We start from the raw sequence: 15526 nt of genomic DNA, 5'->3' as shown, positions 1-15526 counted from the left end.
ATGTTTCCATCTTCATGCATACAATAATCTCACTGCAGTTATCATATACAAAAAGGAAGTTCCATGACTTTTTCCAACTGTTTGTCCATCAATCCCAAAAGAAAAAACATCTGGTCTCAATTGTATATTAATCTTTAAAATCCTCTGAATCGGTGTATTTGAATCCAAAATTTACACTATGTTATAATCTTAAAGAGAATTTTTATAAAATGCTGTACTGTTGGTATATGTCACCAAAGAAATTGTCTAGAATGTATAAAGGCACTTCAAATTTATACTGGAAATGTGAACAAGGGATATTTTATCATGTTTGGTGGATGTGTAAAAAAGAAAAACCAGGTGAATCTTCACTATGTTCAAGAAGAAATGGAAAACCCATTTTAGATTAATTAGATTGCTAAATATTAATGAAGTTGATTAAAGTAACCGCTGCAGAAAGGGGTATAACATAATGATACCAAGTGGAATTCTCCAAGCTCTCACTATCCCCATCTTAACGCAATTCTGTATATAGGTAGTCCCCAGTTTAAGAACAAGTTCGGTTCCCAAGGTCTGTCCTTAAGTCAAATTTGTATGTAAGCTGGAACAGTATTATTGTATTAACAGTAGTATTGTGTAATTAACTCAAACCATTATGTATTTAACTCAAATTTTGCTACAATAGGCTCCATTCTTAACTGTGGGCTGTCCTTAAACCAGGTGTTCTTAACCCAGAGACTACCCATATTTTAGGAAACAGGATAAAGCTATCATATACATATATGTATGTGTACTTTCACACACTCCAACAGCTACAGTATCTGAAACACCTTTTCTGGGTTTGAAAACTAACCACGGTCAAGCCTCCAAGTAATACCAGTATTTTAGGATAGCCTAAGAAGTTAGAATAATATCCCAGAAGAAGGCAAAAGCAAACAACCTCTGTAGTGCTGCCAAGAAAATTAATGGATACTTCCATGAAGTCATTAGTTCAGTTTCCAACCTGAAGGAGAGTTTCCCTTTCCATCTCTATATAGAGAAAGAAAGAAATTACATATAACTTATCTGGGGTAAAAATCTCACAAAATTCTATGGTACATAGATCTTAATTTGATTAATAAATAATACAACTGTGCTACAAGTAGTGGTAGAGTGAGAGAAATGTTCAGGAAATTCTAATATTGTTTTAAGAGCAAGTCAGAAAGTAGGACACTATTTTTATGAACAAATTAAGCCATTGGACAACTGCTCTGTATAGTATAAGCATTACCAATGTCTAATAATGACCGACCAATGGAACATACACCTTTTTCTCCCCACTTGAAACAATGAAGACTTATGAATCATAATGACAAAGTGCCTCAATAATACATAGTTAATAGGGTATCACTCTGCATGAGCTTAATTTGCATTAATATATTAAAATATATTTTAATCAGGAAGAATTATAACTGCAGACAAGCTAACTGTCGAAGAGAATTGTGGCTTGGGTTTTGCTGTTTTTAATTCTGCTTAGGTTGTATGCCATTCAGAGCCAATTGGAATAAAGTGATATATGAATGTTAGTAATAAAAAAAACAATGAGCTAATTAGTTGCTAATGCTCATAACTGATTAGCTGAAAAGACAATAGTTAGGTTCTCCAAAGTGTGGGCTGGAGGTGCCATGTGGTACATGTGAGCTTCTTATAATGGAGTCCCAAATGTCTTTTTTTTTTTACATATTGCCAAAAATTTTAAAATATTTTATTATTTCATTTTAGTCATGAAAGGAACCATACAAAGTCTTGTATCACTTATGAAAGAACAATTTGCCTGCTGCTGTTGATGCCTTGAGAAAATACTCTGACAAGAGAATGAATTCACAAATAATGAAAGGAAGGCTGCATTCAGAAAAAGTGAAACTGAAGAAAACCAAAACTCCAGGTTGCATTTGCTGGTGGTGCAGTCTTTATAAGTATTTAACAATGACCAACCCAGTGCTTCATATACACTTACTCATATATTTGACTTGCACATTTACAAAATAAAGCAAACATAAATTTCCAGTGTTCTCCCATACAATAGGATATAACTTCTTTGGTATTGCCTTAGACTGTACCATTGAGGAAGCAGAAACTTCTTAAAATAACTTATTCTTCATGCTTGTATAGCATACTAATACAGATACAATAGCATACAAAGGTGATAAACATGAAGATCATGGCTTTGCTAAATGTACTAGTATGCAACCTGTGAAGCACCTATATATCCTAAGCTACCCTGAGTTTGGAATGTTGCTTTGCAGGAAAAGGTTGTAACTCACTGGTAAAGTGCATGTAAAAGGTTCTTAGCATCACCAGGTAGAGTTGAGAAAATTTCCTCTCTATCACCCTGTAGAATTGTTGCTAGTCTTTTTAAGCAATTATTTATTTGAGCTATATAGTCAAAATCTGATGTAGTACAAAGCTTCAGATCTCTTTTCATAAACATGACAGATATGAACCTTCCACTGACATATAGGCCTGGTACATAACATGCTAAATTACAATGTGGTTTCGTTTTATGGTCATTGTATGACTTAGCATGTTACAAAGACTCATTTACTAAATAAACTGGTTAAACCAACCATGGCTTAGCATATTGAATAAACTCAGCTAAAGACTTTTGGGCCATTTATCAGGAACCCAAAAAGTCCCAGCAGAAAGTCTTATTTAGACCCAGTTCACCCCTTCATGTGAAAGTTATTTTCTTTCACCCCAGTCTATGTTTTCTTTTGCATAACATGGGAATGGAACCGGTTTTTCTTGCTGTTTAGGTTTAGAACAGTCCCTATATTTTAAGAGCATTCTGATCTACAATGAAACACTTATATACTATTTGTTAGAATGCTTAGAGGAAGCCTGAGCCAGGCAATTAATAGCATTTTGCAACAGCGTTCTTATAAGAGAAATACTACTCAAACGAGCTCTAGTACATTTTTAAAAACCTAGAATTTTGTGTAAGAAAAGACTAGGAACCAGCACAATTTAAATAGATGACTGAATAAGCAGCAGCTGAATCTAATTAAAGTTACTGCCCCCAAACCAATATATTATAGCAAATGACATGCAGCAAGCTTTTCGGGAAACCAGGTTAAACAGGAGCTCTCTGGTTACCTGATAAAACAAACACCAGCATTTGTCTGGTAACTGCAAAGGACGTGTGCTTTTTCAAGCGCGGTGCTTCTTAATTTAACCGTGGAGTAACTCAGAGAAAGAGTAGAAAGGCACTTGGAAATCTAACCGTGAAAACATTCCAAGGCCGGTTGAAAAGGAAGTCACGCAAATGCTTATTTAAGGTTCAACACCTCCCACTGCCCGCCAAAGTCAAAGAGAAAACAGCTAGAACCCGGCCAAGGTCCAGGACAATTCATTAAGCCGTCCCGCCCTACGGGCCCTACGGAGTTGCAACTCCCCTAAGCGAGGAGCGGATCTGTGGGAGGGCTGGCGCTTACCGGCACAGATCCTGGTAATTGAAGGCGCCCTGGGCCGCTACGACGGTGGGGAGGTCTCCCTTCTGGCCCGGGAGGAGAAGCAAGAGGAGGGAAGGCAGCCAGCGGAGCCGGAGCGCAGCAGCCCCGCACGCTGGGACGAACGCGACGCGCCCCATGGCAGACCGAGGGAGAGCTCCACGAAGGTTACTCGGCTGACATGATCGAGCAGAAACCGAGGAAGCGCACTGGCGGAAGAGTCATGTGACTCCCACCCACCCACCGCGCCAGCGCCGTTCACCTGACCGACCCCGAGCTGGTCACGTGCCGGCAGTCATGTGAGGCGGGGCGCGTGGATGACGGAATCGGGGGCGGGTGGCGCGATTAGGGGAGGGGAGCCTCCTCGCACTTCTTGAATGGGCGCGAGGGCGGCTTTGGTTGACGCGTGCGTACGTGGCGCTGCAGCCCTAGCACAGGTGGGCGCGTGCCGACGTTCCCCTCCCAGGTTGCTTCGGCTGGGAAGGGCTCGTTGGCGCCTGCGAGACGGGCGCGAGGGAAGGAGCCACAGGTTTAAAGAGAGGCACGAAATTCAGTTGTGCGGAGACGCCGTGGCTTCAGGGAGTGGTTCCTCTTACTGAGGGCTCATCTTGCTTCTATTGAGTAATTAAAAGGATGGTGCAGATCGAACATACTTCGAAAATAAGGAGCGTTGCTGGATTATTACTAGCCCCATTTTAGGGCAGCATTTTGTTTCTTGCAATGGTCAAGCAGATGCTTCTAGGATGTTCCAGAAGGAGGTGGAAACAACCCCCTCTTGCAATTGGTATTTGAAGGCATATTGCCCCCAACCAGGTGCCTTAAACTTATTAGTGCTCACTTGAACTATGCTTCATAAACACCATCCAAGTTAGTGGCCTTCATGTGTTCTAGTTATGAATTACACAGCTGAATTATGTGTTGTGTGAAGAGGTCCTGCCGTTCACCTTCCTAGGGTGACTCTTGTCCACATGATCACAAATGGATATTGTAATATATTACAGGACTCATTAATTTAGGGATTTTTCCTACATTGAGTCTAGGAGTTGCATAGTTGGTTTCCCTTCAGGTAAGATGCTTATTGTGTTTCTGTTAATTGATATGTGCCATCACATCAGTGTTGACTCTTAGTGTCCACATAGATAGATTTTCTCTACAATAATCTGTCCGTAACTTGCTCCTTCAGGTCTTCCAGCAGTGCACCCATTGCTGCTGTAACTGAGTCCATCCACCTTGCTGCTGGTTGTCCTGTGTTTCTTTCTGAAGTTATTTTTTAATTTTTTTCACAGTTGCTATGTCCTGCAGTGCACTAAACCGTAAAGTGATTTGTTTGGTTTTGTCTTAACCTGTTGTTTGAAGCCAGATATTGTGGTTTATAATGGCTATGTTATTTGCACTCAGCCAACAGGTTTATTCAATAAACTAGTTAAGTAAACTAACTTGTAAGTGCATTGTGTGTAGTAGCATATGCAAAGGAAACAATTTCTCACCGATTCATACTTTTAAAAAAATCCATACAGTTAGTAATGAAGTAGTTAGGGTGTGGGATTACGAGCAAGGTAACCCAAAATCAAATCCATACTAAGCCATGGAAGTTCACTGGATGACTTTGGGACCCTAACCTACCTTACAGAGTTATTGTTATACAAATTAATTGGAATGTGCTATGTGCATTGCCTTGAGTTGCTGAGCCTCAAGTACAAACTACCAATGTGATTGTTTATCTTTTCAAAGTCTAATATATTAGGCACAGATATAAATATTTAAAATATTAATGTCTCAGAATAAAGGCAGCGTTTCTCCATTAGTCCTCCCATGTATTTATTTAAAATAAAGTACTTTTTTTTACCAAAGGTCTTCTAAATCAAGTATAAGTAAATTCTCTGAACTATACCTTTCAATCTCATGAGTCAAAAATGTAAATATCTTCTATAAGAGATTTATCTTGATCACATACCACATTAAGTCAAGGCTTGTTTAACTCTGAATTGTTGAATAAGCCACAGCAGGCTTGATTCACATGGTACACTGAGACGTGGCTTTCAAATCACAATGATTAAATTCATACTTTGCACTTAACCAAAACCCAGAAAAATCACATTATAATGTATCGTGTTATGTGAACCTAGCCATAGGCTGATGAAAGATGCTTATATTAATGTGATGTCAAGGACTTTATTTGACTGCTATTTGGGATTTATGAAAGACAGAATTGAAAGTCAGTCTGGGATTTACTTCCTAGTTAACATATGTGGTAATAATGATGGTGGGTCTCCAAAGCTCTATTTAAACAATATGTTGAGCCATAGTTTGCTTACTGTATTGAATAAACCATGGTTGACTGGGTTCACATAGTGCATTACTGATATCAACCATAGAGGCTAGGTTTATTCAACATACTAAGCCACAACTTCCCCCCAAGTCCCTCTGTGTGGTCACGAAGAGTCAGCATCAACTTGATGGCATAGTCCTTCTATGTGCATACTATGTTTGTTCTGGCTCTCACGTTGGATAACAGCACTTCAGTACTGCCATGCGGAAGAGCCCCCCCACCCCAAATCTTTCCTTATAGGAAGCAGTATTGCTAATACTGTAAGATATTTGCTAATACAGTATTGCTAATACTGTAAGATATTTGTTCCTATGTATGGAAAATACATGGAATTTTATTTTTGCTTAAGTCGAGTACAATATATTCAAGGGACTCAGTTGGAGCAACTCAGCAGCTTGAATGGAGACTGTTATGCTTCCTGAGTTGTCCATTTTATGAGTTTCATTCTCGGTGACAATGAGCGGGACTGGCCATGTATGAGCATAAAGATGGGTATCCCAGTCTTCTTGTCTAGCGCACATCTGAATAAGCAGACAGTAGAACCTATAGGACCTATTTGTATGATGCATTAAATGTGGCTTAGAAAAAGACATGGAATACAGATTTACATACAGGTGAAACTCGAAAAATTAGAATATCATGCAGATGTTCATTTATGTCAGTAAGGCAACTCAAAAGGTGAAACCAATATATGAGATAGACGCATTACATGCAAAGCGAGATATGTCAAGCCTTACTTTGGTACAATTGTGATGATTATGGCGTACAGCTTATGAAAACTCCAAATTCACAATCTCAGAAAATTAGAATATTACATGACATCAATAACACAAGGATTGGAAATAGAACAATATCGGACCTCTGCAAAGTATAAGCATGCATATGTACTCAGTACTTGGTTTGGGCCCCTTTTGCAGCAATGACTGCCGCAGTGCGGCGTGGCATGGATGCTATCAGCCTGTGGCACTGCTGAGGTGTTATGGAAGACCAGGATGCTTCAATAGCGGCCTTCAGCTCCGCTGCATTGTTCGGTCTCATGTCCCTCATCTTTCTCTTGGAAATGCCCCATAGATTCTCTATGGGGTTCAGGTCAGGCAAGTTTGCTGGCCAATCAAGCACAGTAATCCCATGGTCATTGAACCAAGTTTTGGTACTTTTGGTAGTGTGGGCAGGTGCCAAGTCCTGCTGGAAAATGAAGTCAGCATCCCCATAAAGCTCGTCTGCGGAAGGAAGCATGAAGTGCTCCAAAATCTCCTGGTAGACGGCTGCGTTGACCCTGGACTTAATGAAGCACAGTGGACCAACACCAGCAGATGACATGGCTCCCCAAATCAACACAGACTGTGGAAACTTCACACTGGACTTCAACCATCGTGCATTGTGTGCCTCTCCACCACTGGGCAACAGACCAGTTCTTTTTTTCTGTAGCCCAGGTAAGATACTTCTGACATTTGTTGTTCAGGAGCGGCTTGACAAGAGGAATATGACATTTGAAGCCCATGTCCAGGATCCGTCTGTGTGTGGTGGCTCTTGATGCACTAACTCCAGCCTCAGTCCACTCCTTGTGAAAGTCCCCAACACTTTTGAATGGCCTTTTCCTGACAATCCTCTCCAGGCTGCAGTCATCCCTGCTGCTTGTGCACCTTTTTCTACCACACTTTTCCCTTCCACATAACCTTCTATTGATGTGCTTTGACACAGCACTTTGGGAACATCCAACTTCTTTTGCAATTACCTTTGGGGCTTTCCCTCCTTATGGAGGGTGTCAATGATGGTTTTCTGCACAACTGTCAGGTCAGCAGTCTTTCCCATGCTTATGATTCCTACTGAACCAGCCGGAGAGACTAAAGGCTCAGGAACCCTTTGCAGGTGTTATGGATTCATTAGCTGATTAGAGTGGGACACTTTGAGCCTAGAATATTGAACCTTTTCACACTATTCTAATTTTCTGAGATTGTGAATTTGGGGTTTCATAAGCTGTACGCCATAATCATCACAATTATACCAAAGTAAGGCTTGACATATCTCGCTTTGCATGTAATGAGTCTATCTCATATATTGATTTCACCTTTTGAGTTGCCTTACTGACATAAATGAACATTTGCACGATATTCTAATTTTTCGAGTTTCACCTGTATGTATGCCACAATTTGTCAGTTGCTATTTCTCCTGATTATCCAAGCAACACTATTTATAATTACTACTATTACTACTACCATAATTATGACTACATGTTGTGGCCAATCAGACTTTTTGCACATAGAGTAGAAAAAGGTTGAATTTGGAGCAGCAGAGATCATAGCCGGAGTGACCCTGTTTTGCAGCTCTTCTGATGCCCATTTATTTGTTTATCATATTTATATCCTGCTACAATCATATGCAGATTCTCAGCTTAGCCATTTCTGCTTGAAGGCCAGAAAGAAAAGTTAACCCCAGATGAATCCATCCACAACCTTGAGGTTCAGATACGTGGCATCACAGTTTAGATAAATAAACCAATTGCAAACCGGAGGTACAGGTTAACTATAATTTAACCTATGGCCCAGCAGCATCCGCAGGGGGAGGCTAAGGGGTTGGAACACTAAAAGCATCACAATGCAAGCCCCCACCCTCACCCCTTTTGTATGTTCATTGTAATGTTGCACACCGACACAAAAGGGGCTGGAGTTGGAAGTTGTTTCTTGATTCTTTATTCAACATTGGTCTTTTGGTTTCATGGTGGTTTACTGGATAAGACACAGGGGCTTGGTTCCATTTACATAACATACTAGCCCATAATCAGTGATGTATAAATCTGTTATTGGCTCACACAACATGCTAACCCATAATGTGATTTCCTTCTTTGTGGCCTTATAAAGGCATATAGTTTATGCTTTATATGCCTTATAAAGGCATATAGTTTATGCTTATAAAGGCATATAGTTTATGCTAAGAACGTGTTGTCACAATGTGTTCAACTATAACTAACAAGTACGTACATCTATTTACTGGCTTCTCTCTCATCTTTGGATCCTTGCCAGTGCTTTTTTTTTTTTTTTTGCTTCAATCTACTGTGCTATGATGCAAGCAATGTGGTATTGCTTCTTGCTTATTATATTTTTGCAACAGCATCCTGTGCTTTGTAGGAAGCAGTTGGGCAAGTAACATTTGTACAGATCTGTGCCCCTTTTTGCCTTTTGTCTAAATATTGTGGAAAACGTTTGTAGTTATATAACAGAGGCTTCCAAGAAGGTGGAGACAACATAAACAGATCTAACTGCCTCGAAGTTATAAAAAAAGAAATCTTCATAAAGATGCTGATGGGCTGAGTACTATTCTTGTTTTTGGAATACCAGGGCTAAGAACAAATGGTTAGAGGAAGGTATTTCTTTTCCTATAATCATTTGGATGCCCTATAATGCCTTTTAGTGATGGCCTTTTAGTCAGCTGTTCTGCAAACATAAATTAGGCAGCCTGCATTTTTCCATATTCTGGAATTTGTCAACTGAAAACACACATACGAATTCCCCAACTTAAATTATTGTAGGGTAATACACATTTCAGAAGTAAGAATGGTTGGAGCAGGTTTTACGAGGTCCCAAGTTGAAACTTTTCCTATGTTAGAGGTGTGATATCCCCAAATACCAGGATACCCAGCAAGGAGTCTTATATAACATTTGTGAGAATTTCCATTTGATTAAGAGGAATTACTAAAGTATGCTCACAGAATGCATCCACTAAGCTCTGCCCAGTGTCATGACTTTGTTAAAAAAATAAAAAGACAGAAGAAAAGCATTATCAGAAAATCAAGATATGTACCAGTAAAAGGATGTATAACATTTCCCCATAAAAACCCCATGTGAAGTTGGTGACAAACTGCAGTCACCAGGAGGTTGTTTTTTCCCCTAAATTCCCAATTTGCATATATAAGAATTAATGTAGCAAGAATTGAGTAAGAAAGCTCAATCAAGAAATAAAGATTGATCATATATGTTCTTCCAATAATACTATAATATTCCAATGTATAAGGTATACTAGTAGGAAACATCAATAGAGTATGGAGAGAGTGGTTCTCCAAATGAGACAGTCTCATTTGTAGTTTAATACTTACACTCAAGGCCTCCAGCTCTAATTGGTATGCATATAATCTTATTTCTTTGAATTTTTATATAGCTACCATCTTACATATCAATGCTATACCCTGGCATCTAATTGGATTTTGCTGGGCAGATTTGTGTATCACACTAAGGCAGTGATTGCTTGTGGCTCACTGTATTGTGATGGCAAGTTGGGCAAAGTCAGCCAATTGTGGCATATTCGGTAAGCTTTGATTAAACAGGATATAACTCAAGGGTGATGTGTGAGCTCAATTACTGCCCATTTAGCTGCATCCCATGTTCTTCTGAGACCTTTGTCAAGGACTGCCACGGAGGAGAGAAAAAGCCTAGAAACTTTCTTCCTCTAAACTTCCTTGAATTAATTTATTTTCCAGTCCAGCTCTTGTGCTTTGTCAGGTTTATTGAATTTGACCACTACTCACAAGTGATAGTATTGCGACAGCCACTTGGGGGCAGTGTGATCCCAGCTAAATCCATGTTCTGGCTCTTCAGGGAGGTTGCACCACAATCCCCCTTATCACAGTGGCTACTGACAAGATTAAAGTAATAAAAATGAAGCGCTCATTAATACTTATCGATTTCTTTTAAAATATTTTAATCATAGAAAACACACATTTGTAAAATGGTTGCAGAAAGATCAAAGTGATTATCATTTAACTTTTTAGGGAAAATATTTCCAATGCCCCCCCCCCTTTTACTGGATTAAAATGAGAGGGAGGCTAAAATTTGAAAATAGTGGCTACTCTGATAATAAATGACCATAATATATATGATTAGAAAGGAATTGGAAATGGAACATAAAAACCTATTGCAAAGCATCAATTCAAAGACTTTGAAAAAAGTAAATATTGGAATGCAAAGAAAGTAGAAAAAGGTAGTTAAGACAGTTAAGACTGACGGGGTGGAACTACCAGTGGGCCACATAGCAGACATACAGACCAGCTACAAGTACCTTGGTATCCCACAGTCACATGGGAACCACAATGAGGAGGCAAGGAAGAGAGAACATCCAAGTATCACCAAAGGATAAGACAGGTCCTGAAGAGCCAGTTGAATGTGAAGAACAAGATCCATGCCATCAACACATACACCCTGCCAGTCATCAGATACCTTGCCAGTATAGTGAGCTGGCCAGGTGTAATGGAAGGCTTGAGCGAGGAAGATACTGGAATGGAGGATCAAGGTTATTGGCGGGGGGGGGGGGGATATTCCAGAGCAAGCGCCTCCTCAGTCCGCAGCAAGAGTGTGGAAACAGAAAGAGGAGGAGGCTAGCCCCTCCCTAGGGTTCTCATGGGGTTATATCCACTAGTTGCTTTGGCATAGGTTTAGTCTGGCGAGATTCTGTCTATTAGGTGCAAGCTAATAAAGGAACTGTACTGTACTGGATTGCCTCGTCGTTGTTCTTGAGCTGAACCTGACACCAAAGGAGGACATGGAGGCTGCTGATATGAAGATCCAGAAGCTCCTCACAATGTACAGAGGTTTCCACCCCAAGTCCAACACTCAGACTGTACACCAGCCAGAGAGAGGGCAGGCGGGGTCTGGTGAGTGTGAAAGCCACTATCCTGGACAAAACCATGAGCATCCAGGGATACATCACTAAGATGGCACCCAAAGATGAGCTGCTGAGAGAATGCCTGAGGCAGCAGCAGACATGGGAGGAAGTTCAAGCAAAAGAAGTGCTATGGCACAACAAGACCCTGCATGGGATGTACCATCAACAGATAACTGAGGTGGCTACATTGGGAAATCCTAACAGTGACTGGAAAGGGCTGGACTAAAAGACAGCACTGAGGCACTGATCATAGCAGCACAAGAACAGGCACTAAGCACCAGATCCATAGAAACAGGGGTCTACCACACTAGACGGGACCCAAGGTGCAGACTGTGCAGAGAAGCCTCAGAGACAGTCCAACACATAGTGGTAGGGTGTAAGATGCAGGCAGGAACAGCATACACTGAATGGCACAACCAAGTAGCTGGCATTGTGTACAGGAAAACCTGCACATTGTATGGGCTACACCCTCCCAAGTCCAGATGGGAGACTCCACAGAAGGTCATGGAGAATAAAAGGGCTAAGATCCTGTGGGACTTCCAGATCCAGACTGACAGGCAGGTACTGGCCAGTCAGCCACACATCATGGTAGTAGACAAGGACTAGAAGACTGTGGTGGTGATAGGTGTAGTGGTGCCAAGTGACAGCAACACCAGGAAGAAGGAGTATGAGAAGCTGGAGAAGTACCAGGGCCTGAAGGAAGAACTAGAGAGGATGTGGAAAGTAAAGGCCAAAGTGGTCCCAGTGGTGGTAGGCGCACTCGGGGCTGTGACTCCTAAGCTGGGAGAGTGGCTCCAACAGATCCCAGGAACAACCTCACAGCTCTCTGCCCAGAAGAATGCAATGCTGGTAACAGCTAAGATACTACGCAGAACCCTCAAACTCCCAGGCCTCTGGTAGAGGACACAAGGTTGAGGAAGAGACATACCACCCATAGGGGTGAGAGGGGATTTTTTTTTAATGGTTTAATGTATTTATTGTTAGTGTTGAAATACAAGGAGTATGAAAAAAGTAAATATTGGAATGCAAAGAAAGTAGAAAAAAGAAAAAAAGCGAGATGGTACAAAAAAACCCCACTGCATTTAAATTTTTTAAAAAATCATAGTGAAAAAAGAAAAAGTAGATTACATCTTCCCCTTTCCTTCCATTTGTATCCCTAACCATGAACCATCATTTAGATATTCGAACTTTACATCAGACATTAGTAATTGTTGTCAGTTTCTGTTTAAGTCCTAAAAACTGTACAGTATTCCAAATATATAAATCTGCCTTGCTCTGTGATACCTTGTATGTAAGGGAGCCATTCTTGCTTGAACTTAGTTAAACTTCTATTAGGGATGTACCGTATACTGTCAATTTTGCTCTTGCAGCATATAACCAGCCAGAGTCGCTGGGAGTTGGGTGGCATATAAATTTAATAAATTATTGCATACACAACAATGTGAAATCACAGCTGCCAGTTCTTTTGCTGGTGCTGGTCTTCATTCGCACTGAGTTCTTCCCAAGAACTTAGGATGTTGTAATGTATCAGCGTAGGATATGTGCGGATCCGAGCAGTGTGACCTTTTGTAATTGACAGAAATTTTGTCAATGCACAGATTTTTTAAGTGTCCTCCAAGGTTTTCTGGTATGGCAACCAGTTTGTTGATAACCACTGGGACCACCAGCACGGTTTATGCCATAATCTTTCAACTTTGTTTTTCAGATCTTGATTAATTATTATTGTTATTATTATGGTTGCTCACACAGTCAGCTAGATATTTAGACTGGATTTGGCATTTTTATCCATCTATCGAGTCCTTCCCAAGGACCTGGGATAGGTAGATGTATTATTATTATTATTATTATTATTATTATTATTATTATTATTATTATTATTACTATTATTTCATTCTCCAGTTTTAGTCTCCCAGTCTGATATCATAGCCCAAATACCTGTTTTCCAATATTGTGCTAGGTTTATTCTTGTTGCAGTCAACATGTATCTTAGTAAATTATATTTTTTCATTTGTTTTTCTAGGATTATGTAGAAACATCTGTGGTTTCAGTTCAAGTCTTATTTTTAACTGTTTTTAGATTTTTTAATATATTTATTTCCAATAACTTTTGAGGGTTTTCTACATGACCACCACAGGTAGTAAAATGTTCCCTCTTTATTATGGCATTTCCAGCATTTGTTGTTACATGCTTTATCTTGGCAATCGTAGGCAGAGTTCTATACCATCTATAGAACATTTTATACCAGTTGTCTTTTAAAATGTAGTTTGGAGTACATTTACTTATTGTTTCCATAGCTGTTCCCATTGGGCCACCAGAATTACTTATCTCAGATTTTTCATCAATTTTATCACACAATTCTTTCTCTGTGTTATATTTCAGCAACAATTTATAAATACATCCTAGTAAATTATCTTGGTTTTGTATAAATATTTCAAATTCTGTCATCCTTCTCAAAGTCCCTCATTCTTTTTTGAGATTACTTTTTATATTTCCAATTATTTGTAAATATATTAACCATGGTAAATTCTTTCCTTCATTATGCAATTCCTGTTGTATCTTTAATCTGTTTTCTGAATCCAGATAAATCATATAGGTATAAGTAATTAAATCTGTTTTAATATAATTGTCCTTAGAATAAAAAGCATTTGATGGTGAAGCCAATGGTGAAATTATTGGACTTATTCTGGCTTTTAGGAGATTCCAGATTTTTAGTAGGCTTTGTCTTATTATATGTCCTTTCAAATTATTCTCTTTTGTTTCTTTGTATTATAGATGCCTGTGAAGTCTATTAACTAGACTTGCTCCTTCCATTATTGATATTCTACTGTTCAGAGATCTTATTCATTCTGATATCCATGGTAGGCAGCTATAGTATAGAAGGGGAAGAATAAATAAAAAGTAAAAAATGCTTATGAAATAAGTAATAGTGAAATCTTGTTCATACTGTCACCATTCACTATATCTCTCCATAGCTTTCTGCCTCTGGAAACCAGTCTTCCTTTATGATCATAAATTGTTTTGTACATTGCCTTTTGTTCTGTAAAGTTCTCACATCTTTCTTTCTGAGGATCTCATCAACTCTATCCAACCATGACTTTCTCAGTCTTCCCTTCCTCTCAACCTATTCACGTTTCTTTCTTATACTTGTTTTGCAACTTGACCCTCATTCAATTTCTGTATATGACCAAATGACAGCGTACTTTTTTCATACAGTACTGGGTGTTCTAGTTTGCCATATGTTTTGTTCCTGGGAAAACCAGGAATCACAAAACACACTAGGACTCAAGGCATGGGAACCACTTGCAATCAAGAAAGCTAGATTTTCACTGAGTTTATTAACCAGATACATTGAAACGGTAAAGGAGGAACTTAGATTACAGAAACCTGGCAACTGGATATGTTGTAAGCAGGAAAGTATACAGAATTTATTTCCCCCCTTTCAGGATGTTGTGTCCCCTGTGGATGCAGTCATTACAGAAAGCAACAGCATACAGTACAAGAATTGCATAGGTTTATTGATTCAGAGCTTCAATACAGTTGTCTCTTTAATACATTTCTCAGTTCCAGCACAACTTATTAAAGGTATACCTTGCTGATCAACACAGTCTTTCCAGAGAAAGCAGAGAAGCTATCTAAATTAATAATTAAATTATCATCAAAAGTTGTTGGATAGTTCCTTGATTCCAAAAATATTTCCTAACATGAAAAAGCTAGCAAGAGTAAGAGCAGACAAAAAGTAGCAAAAAGATCGCAAGATACAGAATAGAGAAGCTCTCGTACACTAAATGCACCCATGTGCATGCACATGTGCACACATAAACCATTTACTCCCAGAGCTGCTGTTCTATTTTATAACCAAAAACCAACCAAAAAAAAGCTGTTCCAGGTTCTTGCAATCAGTCTGGAATTGAATGGGGTGTGCTAAACTCTCTAAAAGCTGTTTGCAGAGTTGGAAAGTAGCCTGTGTGGGCAATATTACCTTATTATAAAACATAATACTTCCATTCAGCAGGTAAAAGCAGCTGGAATTAAATGTGCAAGACAAAAATAATGAGAATAGCACTCAACTGAGCTAAGT

General features: G+C 39.4%; 1 protein-coding gene across 1 annotated transcript in view; it reads right to left on the bottom strand.

Annotated features, from left to right (window-relative positions):
- IGF2R (insulin like growth factor 2 receptor) overlaps nucleotides 1-3711 on the bottom strand; it is a 100300-nt gene extending 96589 nt beyond the window's left edge. Inside the window, exon 1 of the mRNA XM_088142760.1 lies at nucleotides 3453-3711. Coding sequence (XP_087998886.1) covers nucleotides 3453-3607 — 155 coding nt within the window. The 5' untranslated portion in view covers nucleotides 3608-3711. The remainder of the gene's footprint in view (nucleotides 1-3452) is intronic.
- Nucleotides 3712-15526: the final 11815 nt, after the last annotated feature.

This window comes from Python bivittatus, unplaced genomic scaffold (genome assembly GCF_059951505.1).
Source record: "Python bivittatus isolate LINGU-HERP-01145 unplaced genomic scaffold, Pbiv_v1 ctg000020_np1212, whole genome shotgun sequence".
In the NCBI taxonomy this organism is placed as follows: Eukaryota; Metazoa; Chordata; class Lepidosauria; order Squamata; family Pythonidae; genus Python; species Python bivittatus.
Note: the sequence above shows the minus strand (reverse complement) of the source record. Positions and strands in the feature narration are given on the sequence as shown.